This window comes from Cydia fagiglandana, chromosome 3 (genome assembly GCF_963556715.1).
Source record: "Cydia fagiglandana chromosome 3, ilCydFagi1.1, whole genome shotgun sequence".
NCBI lineage: Eukaryota > Metazoa > Arthropoda > Insecta > Lepidoptera > Tortricidae > Cydia > Cydia fagiglandana.
Window position 1 is genome coordinate 23,449,328 of NC_085934.1, and position 16,076 is coordinate 23,465,403.

General features: G+C 42.1%; 2 protein-coding genes across 3 annotated transcripts in view; one reads left to right on the forward strand and one right to left on the reverse strand.

The window, feature by feature from the left end:
• The first annotated feature begins 317 nt into the window (after positions 1-317).
• On the forward strand, positions 318-8,487 carry LOC134680466 (E3 ubiquitin-protein ligase Topors-like). The gene is made up of 5 exons (XM_063539597.1): positions 318-713; positions 875-1,082; positions 3,774-3,934; positions 4,076-4,324; positions 5,154-8,487. Exons 2-5 carry the CDS (start codon positions 882-884, stop codon positions 6,433-6,435), a joined length of 1,893 nt encoding a protein of 630 aa, XP_063395667.1. The 5' UTR covers positions 318-713; positions 875-881; the 3' UTR covers positions 6,436-8,487.
• Positions 8,488-8,793: 306 nt separating this feature from the next.
• LOC134680404 (mitogen-activated protein kinase p38b-like) overlaps positions 8,794-16,076 on the reverse strand; it is a 47,809-nt gene continuing 40,526 nt past the window's right edge. For both annotated transcript variants that reach the window (XM_063539537.1, XM_063539536.1), the window contains exons 8-9: positions 14,613-14,743; positions 8,794-13,656 (exon numbers count right to left, since the gene is read on the reverse strand). In XM_063539537.1, coding sequence (XP_063395607.1) covers positions 13,577-13,656; positions 14,613-14,743 — 211 coding nt within the window. In that variant the 3' untranslated portion in view covers positions 8,794-13,576. The remainder of the gene's footprint in view (positions 13,657-14,612; positions 14,744-16,076) is intronic.

Consider the following 16,076-nt stretch of genomic DNA (forward strand, 5'->3'; position numbering starts at 1 on the left):
TTATTGCTCTGGAAAACATTTTTATCATTTCAATGTATTTTTTGTATTAGAGTAGGTCAACTGACCTGATTAAGTTAAGAATTTGATTCGATGGAAGGATGGAATTTGAACGTTTTTTTATAGACAAACCATAAAAACGACGGCGATGTAGAAAAATGAGCAGTGTAATTCTAATTAGTAATTTGATATTGGTTTCTCAACGCTGTGAAATAATACAAGGCAAACATATAAATTAGGTATGTATTTTGTTTATATTTCTTTTAAAGTTTTGTTTTCATATCGACTTTTTTCTATATTAGCAATTTGTTGTGTTCTCTGTGGTGACTAGTTTGTCTATGCTTTATGTTTTTATTGTAATTTTTATTTCATTTCTCGCAAGTTGCATTGCCTACTTCAAAGTCTCCGCCCGTTTAGTGTTTTCCTTATAAACTATATTTTGAGTGTACAGTTGTGTATTACGTTTTATAGTTTAAGGAAAGAAGATTACGTTACACTACAAAGTGTACTGGTCAACGCCACCGAGCTTGTCGCATCCTCTTCTTCGCCTTTTCAGAAACCTGTCAGATTACGCAGACGCACATTGACAATGTAGTCTATCGTCGTGCGAAAACTTCTACAGGATCATGGAGCAGAGCTACACATCTAGTTGAACTATTTCACAGATCGACGGAATAGTCCTGTATCATTTCCTCTCTGTACGGATCATTTCAGTGGTAAGTATTATTATTACTATACCTACCCAGGAAATTTCCCGTGATACTCACTTCTCACAAGTGTCACACGTACGATAACAAACATCATCTGGCAGTTGAGTTCTAAATTTGAATTCTGTGAATACTGCCGTATTTGGTTAATACGAAGTGGGATTTTGCAGGGGCGACATGGACCTGCTGTCTCCGGACGCGGAGGGCGGCGCGGCGACGGGCAGCGTGAAGAGCGACGACAGCACGCCCCCGCACGAGGGCGGGCGGGGCTCGCCGCCGCCCAACTGCGCCATCTGCCTGGGCACCTGCCGGAACAAGTGCTTCACTGACTCCTGCCTGCACCAGTTCTGCTTCAAATGTCTACTAACATGGAGCAAGGTGAGCGCTATACCCCAGTTCAACATTGAGACTTTGTAGTGAGTATACATTTCAGTGACAAGGCAGCTGTCATATCTGTGGGGCAAGCAAGAGCATAGGTTACTTCTGCAGCAGCTAGCTACCATTGTTTCCAAGTGACAAACTAGACTGAAACAAGTTCTATTGAAGCTTCATCACTAATATAGGTATCAAAAATGACCTACTTGGGATTTGCAAAGTACACAAGGAACTTAGATTAGTCCCCTAATTGGTAAGTAAAAATTGATACATATCAGGATGGTCAATAAAACTGTAATTTTAGTTTGTGGTATGTAAAATAGAGCTGACCTGAAGGTGTCATACTGTCATGTGGTATACCAGAGACCAGGCTTGAGTAGGTTTTTCAAATTAATGCTTGTACTAAACTTGTAGACTTCCGGGAGACATTTTCAGCCTAGACATTAGTCCACAAATGCAGCTGTATGTGTATGACACCTGATGAATAATAGATAGAAACATAATTACCCTTGGGTTTTCCTCTATTTAGATTAGATGTTAAGGTTTGCCAGTCCCTTCATACGATGCTATGTCTAAATATAAACTGTATCACCATATTACTCATATTTTAAGGCAGGAAGTAAGTATCATGTTCATGGACATACAGACAATTGCTTATTACATGTACTGGAAGTACCACTTCATTGACTAAAAACTATACCTTTCCTTGAAAACTAAATATTTAATTATTCATAACAAAGAGTTTTTGATTGTATTGTAGAAGATTTATTTCCAACAAAAAATAATCTAGTATTTCTGACCTTGCTGTTTTTAACAAAAATAATACATATTTTCTAAATGAATGAAAACACACACATGACATGACTCATAACAAGAAGGCACTTTGTAAAAGTTTATAACTACAGTTAGGATTTTATTTCATCACTTTGTATAATATAATTTATAATATACATTAAATCAAAGATTCTTTCATCCTAGCAAACACGCAGTTTTATCAGACAGTAAATGCTAGTAGCAGATGGCTGGCCTCAAGGTTATCAACCTCACTATCATGGTGGAAACATAACATCCACGAATCACTATGTGACGAAGCATTGGTTCTTAATCTACCTAATTTGTGATTTTTTCAAAGAGAAGAGAGACATCAGCAGAATGATTCAGTCACCTTCTCCCTTTTACTATATTAGCAATGGTGTTGACCAATCAAAGTATTTTATAGAGGGCACCAGCATAGGTTTGGCTATGAATAGTATGAATACATAATGTCATATTCTTGTTTTTTTTTTATTTATTGGCCTGGACTTTAAGCCAAATTTCATTGCATAAAACTATAAACAGTTAAAACCTTAGCTGGCGCCATCTATATCAAAACCTTCGAAAGTTGTCAACCCCATTAAAATGCTGATTCATGTTTTCGTAACATTGCGCAATTAAAATTATTTAAGATTCATCATCATATCAGCCTTTTATCGCCCACTGCTGAGCATAGGCCCCTCTTCGAGTACGCCACTTATCCCGGTCCCGAGCCAATCTCATCCAGAAGTGACACGCAGTCTTCCGGATGTCGTCCACTCAACGAGCCAACGTTCGTCTGTAAGCGGCCACCATTCCGTTAACATTTTGGCCCACCTGCCATCACTCTGCCTGGCAACATGTCCCGCCCAGCTCCATTTGAGTTTGGTAATGACTTATCCCGACGTCTTTAAATTTAAGATTACTTACAGATTATTATCTATTACAATTTGGATTTGGAACTTCCTGCCTTATTTGTTTATTTTATTTACCCTACCTATATAATTTCAACCGTTCTCTCCTTCTCTCTCTCTCTCTCTCTCTCTCTCTAGCCTTTTTCTACCCTTCGCCTTCGGGTGTAGGCCTCCTTCATTTTACGCCATTTGTCACGGTCTTTTGCTACCTGAAGCCACTTCTTCCCCACAGTCCTTTTGATGTCGTCGTCCCAACGCATCTTGGGTCTACTTTGGGGACGCTCTTCCCCCCATGGTCATGGTTCTCTCCTTGGCGATTATTATTTCAATCAAAGTACTTAAATCACTCTAGGTATGCCATTTAAGAAGTTCCCTCGTTCTCTCCAGGACCTCATCACTAGATCATAACTTGATGGCAATGGTACACACAAAAAAGGTTCCACGAATTGAGAATCTCCTCCTTCTGTTATGAAATCTGTTAAAGAAATAGAATGCTAACGCCATAACTATACATTATTTCATTTGTATTTGAGTCATGGATTTGGTAGTTAAATAGGATGTTGATGTTAAATATAATAAATATATGTATTTTCTTTCCCATCACGGAACAATAGTATTCCGAACCTTTGGGAGGCGTGCGTAGAGCCGGCGTACTACGGCGTAAACGATTGGCATCTTCGCTAGGGCCCCAGAACCCTAAAGATACTTTGGGTTTTCCCACTAACTTCCCACTAATCAAGTCCAGTTATATATTATAAATTCCTGGTATCAATTATATACAAAAGAGTGAGAATACACAATCATTATTCAAGCTTCTAGTTATGAATATTACGATACTAATATTTGCTACGCGACATTGTCTTCGTGAAATGATGATAATGATATTAAAGATTGATAAAAAACTACCATATGTTCCTTTCCTGGACCTCAAATGATTTATTTTGTCTCGTCCTCGGACATGCAATTTTATCATTTTCGCTCGTTTCAGGTGAAAGCGGAATGCCCGCTCTGCAAACAGAACTTCAAGTCAATAATACACAACGTGCGCTCCAACCACCAGTACGAGGAGTACATGGTGGAGCAGCGCGTGGAGACCATCCCGGACCCCGCGGTGGACCTCAGCAACGCCACCAGGAGGTTCCGCTACAGGTAACACAGAATAGGAAATCGTTTCGCTCCCGGGTGGCGCTTCGGGAAAGGGACCGGGGTTCGAACTTTTCGGCCCCCCGCCGACTCTAAGATTTGTAACATTTGGAAGTGGAGGGGTTAAGTCGACGAACGTGTTTACAGGACAACGCTGACGCTGCCGCGGCGCGACACGCTCGCCATCCAGCACCTGCTGATGCACTACCCGATGATGGCGGGCGTGCTGCCGCCGCCGCCGGCCGCGCTGGCCGCGCCGGCGCCCGGCCCGCCGCCGCGCCGGCGCCGGCGCTCGCCCAGCTCCTTCCGGCGCACCGTGTACCGCCACAACCTGTGGGCCCGCCCGCTGCCCGACTTCACGGGCCGCTACCGGGACTGCTCGCCCGAGTTCTACAGGTAGGTATTGTACCGCCACAACCTGTGGGCCCGCCCGCTGCCCGACTTCACGGGCCGCTACCGGGACTGCTCGCCCGAGTTCTACAGGTAGGTATTGTACCGCCACAACCTGTGGGCCCGCCCGCTGCCCGACTTCACGGGCCGCTACCGGGACTGCTCGCCCGAGTTCTACAGGTAGGTATTGTACCGCCACAACCTGTGGGCCCGCCCGCTGCCCGACTTCACGGGCCGCTACCGGGACTGCTCGCCCGAGTTCTACAGGTAGGTATTGTACCGCCACAACCTGTGGGCCCGCCCGCTGCCCGACTTCACGGGCCGCTACCGGGACTGCTCGCCCGAGTTCTACAGGTAGGTATTGTACCGCCACAACCTGTGGGCCCGCCCGCTGCCCGACTTCACGGGCCGCTACCGGGACTGCTCGCCCGAGTTCTACAGGTAGGTATTGTACCGCCACAACCTGTGGGCCCGCCCGCTGCCCGACTTCACGGGCCGCTACCGGGACTGCTCGCCCGAGTTCTACAGGTAGGTATTGTACCGCCACAACCTGTGGGCCCGCCCGCTGCCCGACTTCACGGGCCGCTACCGGGACTGCTCGCCCGAGTTCTACAGGTAGGTATTGTACCGCCACAACCTGTGGGCGCGCCCGCTGCCCGACTTCACGGGCCGCTACCGGGACTGCTCGCCCGAGTTCTACAGGTAGGTATTGTACCGATTGGAAATTCTCCTCGATCGGTCGCATCGCCTCGGGCGACGCGCGACCGACCGACCGGGCGAAACATACTTCTTCCGTGACGAAACATACTCATGCTTCGGTACGAATTGTTTGTAGGCGCAACGACTCGCAGATGCACCGGCTGGTGCCGTGGCTGAGCCGCGAGCTGCACTACCTCCTCAACGAGAACGCGGGCCACATCTCCTACGTGATGGCGCGCCTGCTCGAGCTGCTGCCGCAGTACCACATCACCTCCGCCGAGTTCGCCGCCGCCGTCCAGAGGTACTTCGGGGACCGCACCGAACACTTCCTCCACGAGCTGCACTGCTTCGCCTCGACCCCCTACGATATGGCCGGCTACGACCGACAGGTGCAATACACTACCGACACGAGGATATCCACGGTGGTCAACGAGATCTCCAGTACGGACTCGGACTCGGATTCGGATATAGTGATGGTGTCGTCGTCGGCCCCCCATCCCGAACCTCCCCCCGGCCCCTCCCGGCCGCCGGCTCCCAGTATAGTCCCTATCGAAACGGTCTCGCACTCGGGCACCGATGACGACGAGGAAGTGGTAGTGGTCGGTTACATCAAGCCGCCCGCGGACCGGACCCCCGAGGTGGTGGATCTGGTCGGGTCGGACAGCGACGTCGTAGTGCAAGAGGCCCCGGAGCCGGAGAGGAACCTCGTCAAGTTGAGTCTGACGCGACGTCGCGTGCCGAGCGACAGCGACAGCAGCTACGTGCCCGAGCCGGAGGAGAGGCCTAAACGGAAGCGACGGCACCGCTCCCTCTCCCCCGCGGACACCGCGCGCCTCACCCCCTCCCCGCCCCCCGCCTCGTCGCCGGCGCTCGCTCCGCCGGACTCTAACACCTCGACGTCGGACCCCGACCCGTCTTCGTCCTCAGATTCCGAGGACAGGCGTCGGCGCAACCCGAAACGAACGCGCCGGAAAAGTCGCAAAGACAAGAAGCGTAGTAAAAAGAGTCCCCCGCGCCACCGCGAGCGTCGCAAGGCCTCCGACCGACCCAAACACAAGTCCCACCACGGCCACGGGGTCAAAAGTTCCCGGAGGCCGGAGGAGCCCGAACCGGGACCCAGTACGAGCAGGGCCTCGAGACTCAGAAGCGTGGTCAACGTCCCGGCCAAATCCAGCGACTCGAGCTCCAGCGGGCACTCGAACCTCCTCAACCTGCTGAGCAGCGCCATCCTGAACCCGCACTCCAACGTGCTCGCCTACAACAGCGACAGCGGCTCCGTGCCCGACTCGCGCCGCGCCCCCCACGCGGACCACCTCATACAGAAGGCGGAGTCCTGCTTTAAAACTGAATCATCGGGGTCCGACCCGGAGGACGATCTGCCTCTTAACCTGTCTGTGCAGCGTTCGCATCCACTTTGAAGTGTTGAAGTTATTCCACGTTCCGGCAAAGATTGGCAGAAAATTGGTACCGACTTTGGCTTAAAGCTGGATGCACGAACAATGCGCTTTAAAGCCCCATGAATGCGTGCATCTGATTGTGAATCAAATCTGGACTAGATCAGAACCAGACTATGTGGAATGTGTTAGCGGTGGTTCCTCTCGTGCGAGATATTGTGATACATTTATACTTAGGCGACGGACGCTCGGGTGACGTCATTGTATAGTGACCTATTTATGTAGATATTATTTGATTAATTGCTAAGTGCGTTGCGAAGACTGTTCTGAATACTTTGCGAGATTTTCTTCGATTCTGATGAGACTTTATTTACCTCTTTAAGGTCGCCTTTACCGCATGTTTTGCTGACGTGAGTGCTTAGCGATGGGGACGAAATTGATTTGTTACAAGTGCTGAAATTCAAAATGTGAAATTTCTACTTGAGGAATCTATCTAAAGGAATCGAAATTATAATTATCCAAATGAAAGTTCTCTTTTCCTGAAATTTCCGAGAACTTTTCCAACTTTTTGTGAAACTTTCCGCAACTAGAGTAATTAACTTACGTAGTTAGAAGTATCTAGGTGCCGTCCCTAACGACTATGGACTTACGTAAGTAAATAGATATTTAAAATATCCGACTGCTGAAATAAATATGCCTATGTCACTACCATAATTTTACACTGTTAAACAAACTTCTGGGTTGCCGGCTTTCAAAAAAGTAACGTTGGACGCGCCAAATAATATAGTCGTCACACATTATAAAACATTACCCTCTGATATTCAGCAGTTGGGTAATTGGCAGGCTACTGTAGACTTACTTTATCTGTAAGTGTTACTCTGTTTATATGCTCGTACGAATCGCTGGCAGTAACACAACTATTTTATGATGCAACCTTACATTGGCAACTATGTATCTTAAATTTTATTCTTCACTATATGAAATATTTCTAAGAAAAAGATAGGACTTGATTGGAAATTGAAATGAGAATACTAAAAGCAGAGATTCCTTGAATGGTTTTAACATTCCATGTATGTATAATATTAGTATTGCAAGTATCAATGCATATTGAAGTCCTGTCTTTTCCCTTGGAGCAAGTACTTGTGATGTAAGGACTGTATCGTTTATTATAAATACAACTTTACTTAGCCGTTTTTTCTGGTATTATGTTTTTATTAAAAAATTACACATATAGTTTAATTAGTGCTTTAATAATAAGTAACATTTCGTCCTGGGAGATCACGTAAAGCATATGGTTTGGACAATATTTACCCAATCCTCCCGAGTAACTACAACGATTTCGGACAAATACTACAAGAAAATTTACGGTTTGCGAACAAGATAAGTATTACACAAAAAAAATCGTACTATGTAAACAGCAATTACATATGATTCGTAAAGCGAAACATCTGGGCATAGTCTAATCATTTCTTTTAGTTGGAAAAAAAGTTTTGGATCTGTGCTTGCTGGCCTTTTTGAAAATATGGCATGTTACTTACGACAACCCCGACTTTGGTATACAATATAACCATCATGGAGCGTTTCTATCGACCTGTTCTAGCCATGGTTCAACGCCATGAATGTCCGTTAGGCTTTGGATTTCGGTAGATTCTTTTAGCTGTTTCCGTCATTTCCCTGGCGTCAGAAATTGACGGGAATCCAAAATGTTGCATAAAAAGTCGTTTTCATGTAAAGATAAAATACACCACATTTATTCTGTGGATGTTCAATTGAGCAATCATGAAAAGGACACTTAGATGGCATATTTTGGCAGCATATTAACCTTTTGTTTCTTTAAATCGTACTAAGGAATCGGTGAAATAGTCTCAAATTAAGCTCGATAGGCTTGTCCGTATTACATTTGCTAGAAGGTATTAAAATCATCATAAAGTCCCTAAAATAAAATAAATGTAAAACATTCTTATATCAGATATGTCTTAAAAATACCCCCAGATTATACCTTAAGAACATAGTAATACAAAATAATACACACGTCAACAGTTAGACCAGGTTTTATCTGTATTTATAATAAACGATACAGTCCTTACAACATTGGACGACGATTGTCCCGCCCCGCCCCGCCCGACTTGAGTTTGTATTTATGGAACGTTGTGATACGGGTATTTAATTAGAGCGGTAACTGCATTCTTGTTGTAAGTTTTATTTATAATCAAAATGGAAGATAAAACTAATGAAATAAATGTACAATAGACAAAATTATTGGACGCCTTTCATTTATTAATTCTGCTTAACACAACGAGTGCATCGCTTTCTTCTACAAAGCGGGAAAACGCTGGAGTCGGCTACGAGCGTAGCACTACGAAATCGTCGGCAGTGAATATGTTGAGGAATAATTATTAATTCAATTAATGAAAATTTTAATTGAAATACTTTCAATTACAATAGGTATAAAACTATGATTCGCTCCACAAATTTCAGAACATTGCCAATGTTAGCCCATTTCTATATTTTAGTTAAGACTGTCAAGAACTCGAATCACCCCATCCTTATTCAGATTTTTCATGCGAGATTTGAATCGCCAATGTTGGTGCGAGATTTCATTCTTTAGTGCCAATGATGTTGGCGTGTGCCGTGGAAATATCATGCGAGTTAATAAGTTAAAAATCAAAATGTAAAAAAGCAAAGCATTAAAATTTATTGTCAGCAATATAAGCTACATATCACCAGTACAAATAAATACACACGCGTACACATACTAATATCAATAAATAAGTTTAAGCTGAAAAGCTAGTACATATTTACAAAGTGAAACATATTGTAGAAAAGCAGTCGCATTGCAGTTTCAACATATCTACTTCATACTATTATAGTTATTAAGGCAGCTAATAGTTATAGAATGAGTCTAAATAGAGTGATGTCCGCTGTGTTCGCAGTGAATGCAGCACAGCAGGCATTGTGTGGCTGCCTGAAATGAAATTGGAAGGTTAGGCCAGAGAAAAGAGAGTGAGAGAGAGACAGGCGAAAGTCAAAGAAAAATTTGCATCTAGTCGTTAAATGTGTATTTCCACTATCTTATTATGTATTACCTATTTGGCCGCCAAGGACGGACGAATAAAGTCAAGAATCAAGCCTGTAACACTTGTACATTCATTCTTTCATACACAGGTAAGAACTATATTGGCTCGCTTGCGCCTATGATTCATGGCGCTTACTAGTTATAGGTAATCTAATAGTAGCTCTTCCTGTGGGATTACAGTGATCAAACGGCCTAACTCACTAAATTATCTGGTAGAACTGCTATTTTCACGTAACCGTTTTTCTTTGACTATTATAACATAACTTCAGTCTCTTTTAAATTTCTAGTGGACCACACGCACACACATGCAATAAAACAACGCGTATGAGGTATGTTTGTATTCACTTCATTAAACTCTTACAAATCAACAACTATCATTAAAATTAATTAAGTCGTTAATAAAATACGGCATTTGTGAATCACTTAACCTTTTCAACGCCTTGGACGTCTAAAGTGGTGTTTGTTTACAGCGTTATACCATATAAACCAGACATACAATAGATCAAGAGATAAGGAGGCACAAAATGGAAGAATCAATCCTAGATCTTTTAACAATTAAGAACTAGATGGCGCTGTACGGTTTCTGGTAATTGTATTTTCATCAAAAGTTAACGTTTGTTGCACTTTGTGTCTTCATTATTCCTGTATCTATGGCTAAGCTGTTTCTTAACACTGACAAAGGCTTGTAGCGTTGAAAAGGTTAAACGAAACGTGATTATCATCAAAATTATGGCGACATTAAAATTATATCTCTACCCCGTCAGTAACCTAAGGCTCTTATAATACTTGAAGGCAGGACAACACAGCATCTATACTATCCGCAAATAAACTGACGACCCGGGTCGTAAAACTTCTCATTTGCTCGGGCGAAGCATGTGTCCACCGACCGAGCTGCTTCGCGCGGCAATTTCCTCGCGAGGCGGCTCGTTGTGTGTAGCGCCGCGCCTAACCACACTTGCATAGTCGAGGCAAGAGTTAAAGATGGTCAGTTTTTTGGCGGATAGTACCTATAGTGACTCTCTCTTGAGGAAACCCTTCAACAGTAAGCGTGCGTAGTGAAATATCAACCTTAAAGACATTTACTTAGGATTCAATTTCGTGTTGGCGTGGTGCCTTTTAGTTTATTTTTAATAGTAGAATTTGAAGCTTAGAAATATTTAAGGCCTTCTCTATTAATTACACAATTCCAAAATAAATTATTTCATCGAAATGGGAGAAGTTGCCAATTTTTCCTCAAAAGCTGACTCGGGTAAACACTAAACTTTAGTCAAGTTTAGTCACTTTCAAACATCAATATAATTATAAAGCATAAGCACACAAGTAACAACTAGTGTCCAGCCCATATCGTCCCTTTTTGAGTTCTTAAATTAAAATATATATAATCTTATTTCTGGTTGTCTGATTAATATTGTTTAAGTAGAAAAAAAATTGCTATATTAAAAAAATCGAGTAAAATCTCCCCAAATGTTGGAATTGCTACTTATCAAACAAATAATGCAGTAAATTTGAAAACAAAACCCATTGTGGATTGATCGCCACTCTAGTATAACTTGCTTAAAAATCCTAATAAAAATGAGTGTACCTAATGTGGAACGAAATGGGTTATTGACCCCTGGACGGTTGACACAGCCTAAGGCGGTCTTCACATTGTGTGCGCCGCACGCTGCTCCGGTGTGCGAGCGGGACGCTATATACTCGTACATACACGCATCATAGAGATACGATAATATCGAGAAGGAACATGCGTGCCCGTGAGGGTCAGATTATACGGAATGCGACGAAATCAAAAACACGTTGTAACTTGTAACATCACTGGCAACATCCCAAAAACAACCTACGTTTTGCGCTTGCAACCCTTCTGGTGTTGCGGGTGTCTATGGGCGGCGGGAATCGCTTACCATCAGGTGATCCGTCTGCTCGTTTGCCTCCTATTTCATAAAAAAAAACGTAATTTAGTCGGGTTCATTGTTACCAGGAACCGGTGGGTAACAATAACAACAATACGTCCACCGTACTGGCGGGGCACTTAGGACATTCTAGAAGTATGTAGAAATGAAAAGTGAGACTATGACAAGGACAGACATCCTCCAAGGCTTATCCGGCTCCATCTCGCCCGCACACCAGAGTAACATGCGGATGCATCAGTGTGATAACCGCGTGAAGCACTACACTACCTACACTACACTAACCTAAGTATTGCGTTGCTCGTAAGGCCGGCGACCCTGTCCTGTCGGATTGCGCGCTATTAGGTAAACCATCTAAACGTCAATCTAAGTTATATCATAGCATAGGTTAGTGATATCGTTATTCATTGGTACTAACATCAACACTCTTAAATAAAAATTGTCGGTTAACAGCGTGGACGATAGTACCTACTCGTTTACCTACAAGGGTATACCTGCGCCAAATACTCTGAACTGTGTGCGTTGTTTTAGAAAGTGGACTCTAATAAGTGTAGTTGTATAAAACTATTAATAAACACGAAAGACTGAGCAATAACTGTAAGTATGATGTAAACAGTATCTAATCTAAGTTGACAGGTTTATAAAAAAGGACTTTCTGACGCAGCAATAGTGTTCAAAGTTGCTTGCTGTGTTTTTGTTTTTGTTAGGTATTTATATCGTATTTGTAAGTAATTATGTACGCGAAAGGGGATATTTCATTTTACTTTCGCCAACATCGAGTGAGCCTTGTACTATTAAGTAGTAAAAACGACAATAATATCTTGCACAACGAACCACGAAAAAACAAATTAAAAGTCAAAAGCGCTGGTATCCTAGCGGTGAAACGTGCAACTTTCAAACCAGAGGTTGTGAGTTCAAATCCCAGGTCGTACCAATTTATGAGTTTCTTGGAACTTTTGTACGAATTATCTTTTGATAATTATCAGTGACTTTTCGGTCTGACTGATGACTTTTAGACTTATAATTAAGTGCCTCATATTTTTCCGCGATTTGTTATTCAAGACATTATTGCATCCAACTGTACTATATCATTTTGAGCAACGTAATGGTAGCTGTATATCCGAATTATATATCTTATATAAAATAAGTCCGTTCATATTACTTCAGAAAGGATAGCAACCATCTTTGTAAATAAATATAAACTCACCGAACACCAAAAAACCATAATCAAAATATTTCCCTGTAGCAATATTTCGTCAAACGTTTTCCATCCTTGTCTCCCAAAGAGATATGAACGGAATTTCTCCCTCGCACACTTTAAGTGCATTTAAAAATATACTCGCCCTAGCTCTAAAATTCATTATTCATAATAATGCCTATATCTATTTACAATATACATAAAGACAACCTGTCTTACTTTACTTCACGGGGGCTGTTTCTAAACTGCGAACAAATTTTATGAAACATTTCGGTTTTCGTAAACAAAAACTTTCCCGATATTCAGCCAGTTTTTGGTAGGTCAGAGAAACTGGGCCGGTTTTCAGAAGGTAGCGATTTCGAATGAACATTACATATCAATTTCCAACACCCGACAAATAAAGACTATTGATGTATATTCTTCTTACCTAGTACCGTTGTTTTTTGTGTGTTTAGTAGTAAGTATTAGCCTTAGGTATACAAACTTAGATATTTCGGTAAAGGTATTCAGTATAGAAACAGGCCCCGAACACATTAACACAAAACAATCGGATCTCGGTGTCATCGAGACCGCAGCGCTCTTAACAACAGCTCAATTGCAAAACTATACCAACCGTTTCCGTTAAGACGTTAATATGATTATTATTCGGGCGCCATATTGTATTGCAGTTCCTGTTCTCTGATTTAACTAGACGAAATTGGGGAAACCAAAAATCAGGCCTAGTTTATGTTGAAAGGCCAGATACGTAACCAAATCTAGTCTGCGCCAATAACTGGAATTGGGTTGCTAAATCGGACCCAGAGCTCCTTATAAAGACGTAACCGTAAAAACAAAGAAGTTTTAGTTTGGAGCCTTTAGGAACCGGGAAAACGCTAAGATTATATGTGCCGCCGTCGGTCAGTTTGCAATGAAGCTGCATTGGTGTCGTACCGTCTCGATGTCACCCCTACAACAGGGAGGGGGTGGGGGGTTACACTCGGGGGGTTCCTATTCAGGGTTAACCTCCACGACGGTGTTCATGTGCTGCGGGTGCGGCTTGAACTCGACCACCTCCTTCCACACCAGCTCTGAAACCATCACGGATACGTTACTGACATATTGACAAATGGATCATATTTAAATTACTCCTGTTTGACATTTCTCTAGTAACAAAATATATTTTTTTCTTAAGAAGGCTTCCACTCTTCTAGAATGTAGGGACAATTTTTATGCGTATAAAATATAAATATAAGATAATATTTTTAAATTACCAAATTAAAATATCTTTAAACATATTTTATAACCTGAATACGTAAGAATACTGAGCAAGGCAAGGCGCATTGAACTTTATTAGAGCTAACGAACATTTTGACTGCGAACATTTGGAGTAACAGCTTAGCTCAACTGATTAGTTGCTCACTAATCGTCAATTCTACTGCAGAGACAATAAGGTAGCCAGTAAATGGAACGCCGACAGCGAGCGGTGAAACCGGCGCTAATTGAGCACCGAGTATTGATTTACGGACGATAGGTTAAACGGCTATTAACATACAGATAACATATCTACGTAAAAAGATATCGCATTCGTTTTGTTTGTCTTTTAAAGCTGGTGTTTCCCTGATATTGTACTAAAATGACAGTTCTCTTGACTCAATTTGACCAACAAATCAATCAGTTATCTAATACCTTTAAACGAGCAATTATTGTTTATTTATATATTTATAGGTATTATAGTTTTTCGGGGTCGATAAACAGATCTAGCTAGGTGTTATCTCTGGGAAAACGCGCATTTTTCAGTTTTTATATGTTTTCCGAGCAAAGCTTGGTCTCCCAGATATTTTTTATTTTACTACAAATGGTAGTAAAGGATAGTAAATTAGCCTTTAACATACCTCATCTGCCGATCTAGCCTTTACCGATGTGCAGCTGCCATACGCCCCGATGTAGAAATGATGATAGTATAGTACAGAATGCTACATTAGACAGGTCTCGCTGGTAGTCAGTAAAGAGTAGAGAGAGTATGGCGTACGAGATGATAGGTTACCTTTCCACTTGTCGACGGGCAGGTCCATGTCCTCGAAGCTCTGGTCGTAGGGCGCCGAGACGGGCTCGTCGCTCGGGTCCGCGTACTGCTCCAGGTACTTGTGTGCTAGCGCTTGTTCTGCCGTTATACGCCTGTAGACACACAAACAATATTAAAGGAGCAATAAAGGCTAAATACACTATACATGGCCTGAGGCCTGTTTCTCAAAAGCTTGTAACTTGTAATACCTACAAGTGAAAGTCCCTTTCTAACAAAAGTTGTAAAAAAGTGACATCCGCTTGTATTACAAGTTACAAGCTTTTGAGGAACGGGCCCCTGGTGACTCTCCACTGTGAATTATTGGAAGAATGATAAGCAGCTGCCAGGCACAAGGATCAAGTAATAGTCGACAGTAGTTAGCTGGTATGAAAAGATGGACAGTTCTCATGATATGTGTCGCCGTCGTATATTGATTGATCATTGAATGAACCGAACATTAATCTTAACTAGAGGAGTTTCGTCGCTCGGAGCTCGCCACCAATTAGACCTTAGTCTAATGATGACAATGATGACTCATAAATGCATAATAGTCGTCAATGTCGTCGTCACTTCGTGAAAGATTTTGGACGTCATTGTATGAACAAATATATTGAAACTATATACACACATTCAATAAGTTCCGGGTTTATAGCGTTACGTCAAATGAAGTAAACAAAATAACTTATTGTACGTACGCATATTATGAAATTTATGAGAAAGTGGTATAATTTAGGTATAGGTACGTAATTAGCTACATCATAAATCATATAGTGACTCGTACTTTAAAAAAACTCGTGTATCTTGTTCTGACAATCAAATAAAAAAGGTGGTAGCTATCTATGGAATGCATACAGAGTCACTGCGTTTCAATTTTGGGTAAAAGTGTGAGGTACGAGGTTTAATATCTTCCATGTTTTACATAATTAACTAGAGTCACACACTACAAACACAACACATCTTTTTCGCTATCTGGACATATAAAAAATAAAAAATCTTTATTTCAGAACATTAAATTCCATGCAACATTCAGAACATTACTTAGTTAGTAAACAAGGCACTCTATATATGGCACTCTAGTTTAATAATGTGAAACATGAAAGTCCATTTAGTTAAAATTTTCTCGCCGTCGGAATTGCCCCCTGCACCTTATATAATACAAGATATATAGGTATATAGATATTTAATAAAACTATCATAAGCCCATTTATTAGCCTAGTCCTTTTCTTTCTCTAGGCATTTTTTTCAGTTGGGATAGTTTATGTTCAACATTTTAAATAGAGGTGTGACAAATGTATGGTAATGATTTCGTAGGTATTATGGCATGAATGTAAGGTACATGTAGCAGTATGATTACGCTTCGTATTAGCTTAAATTTAAAAAGCATGAGTCGTGATGCTGGCGCGTCATTTGCACTGGCGTAGGCACGCGCGAGGCATCTACCTACGA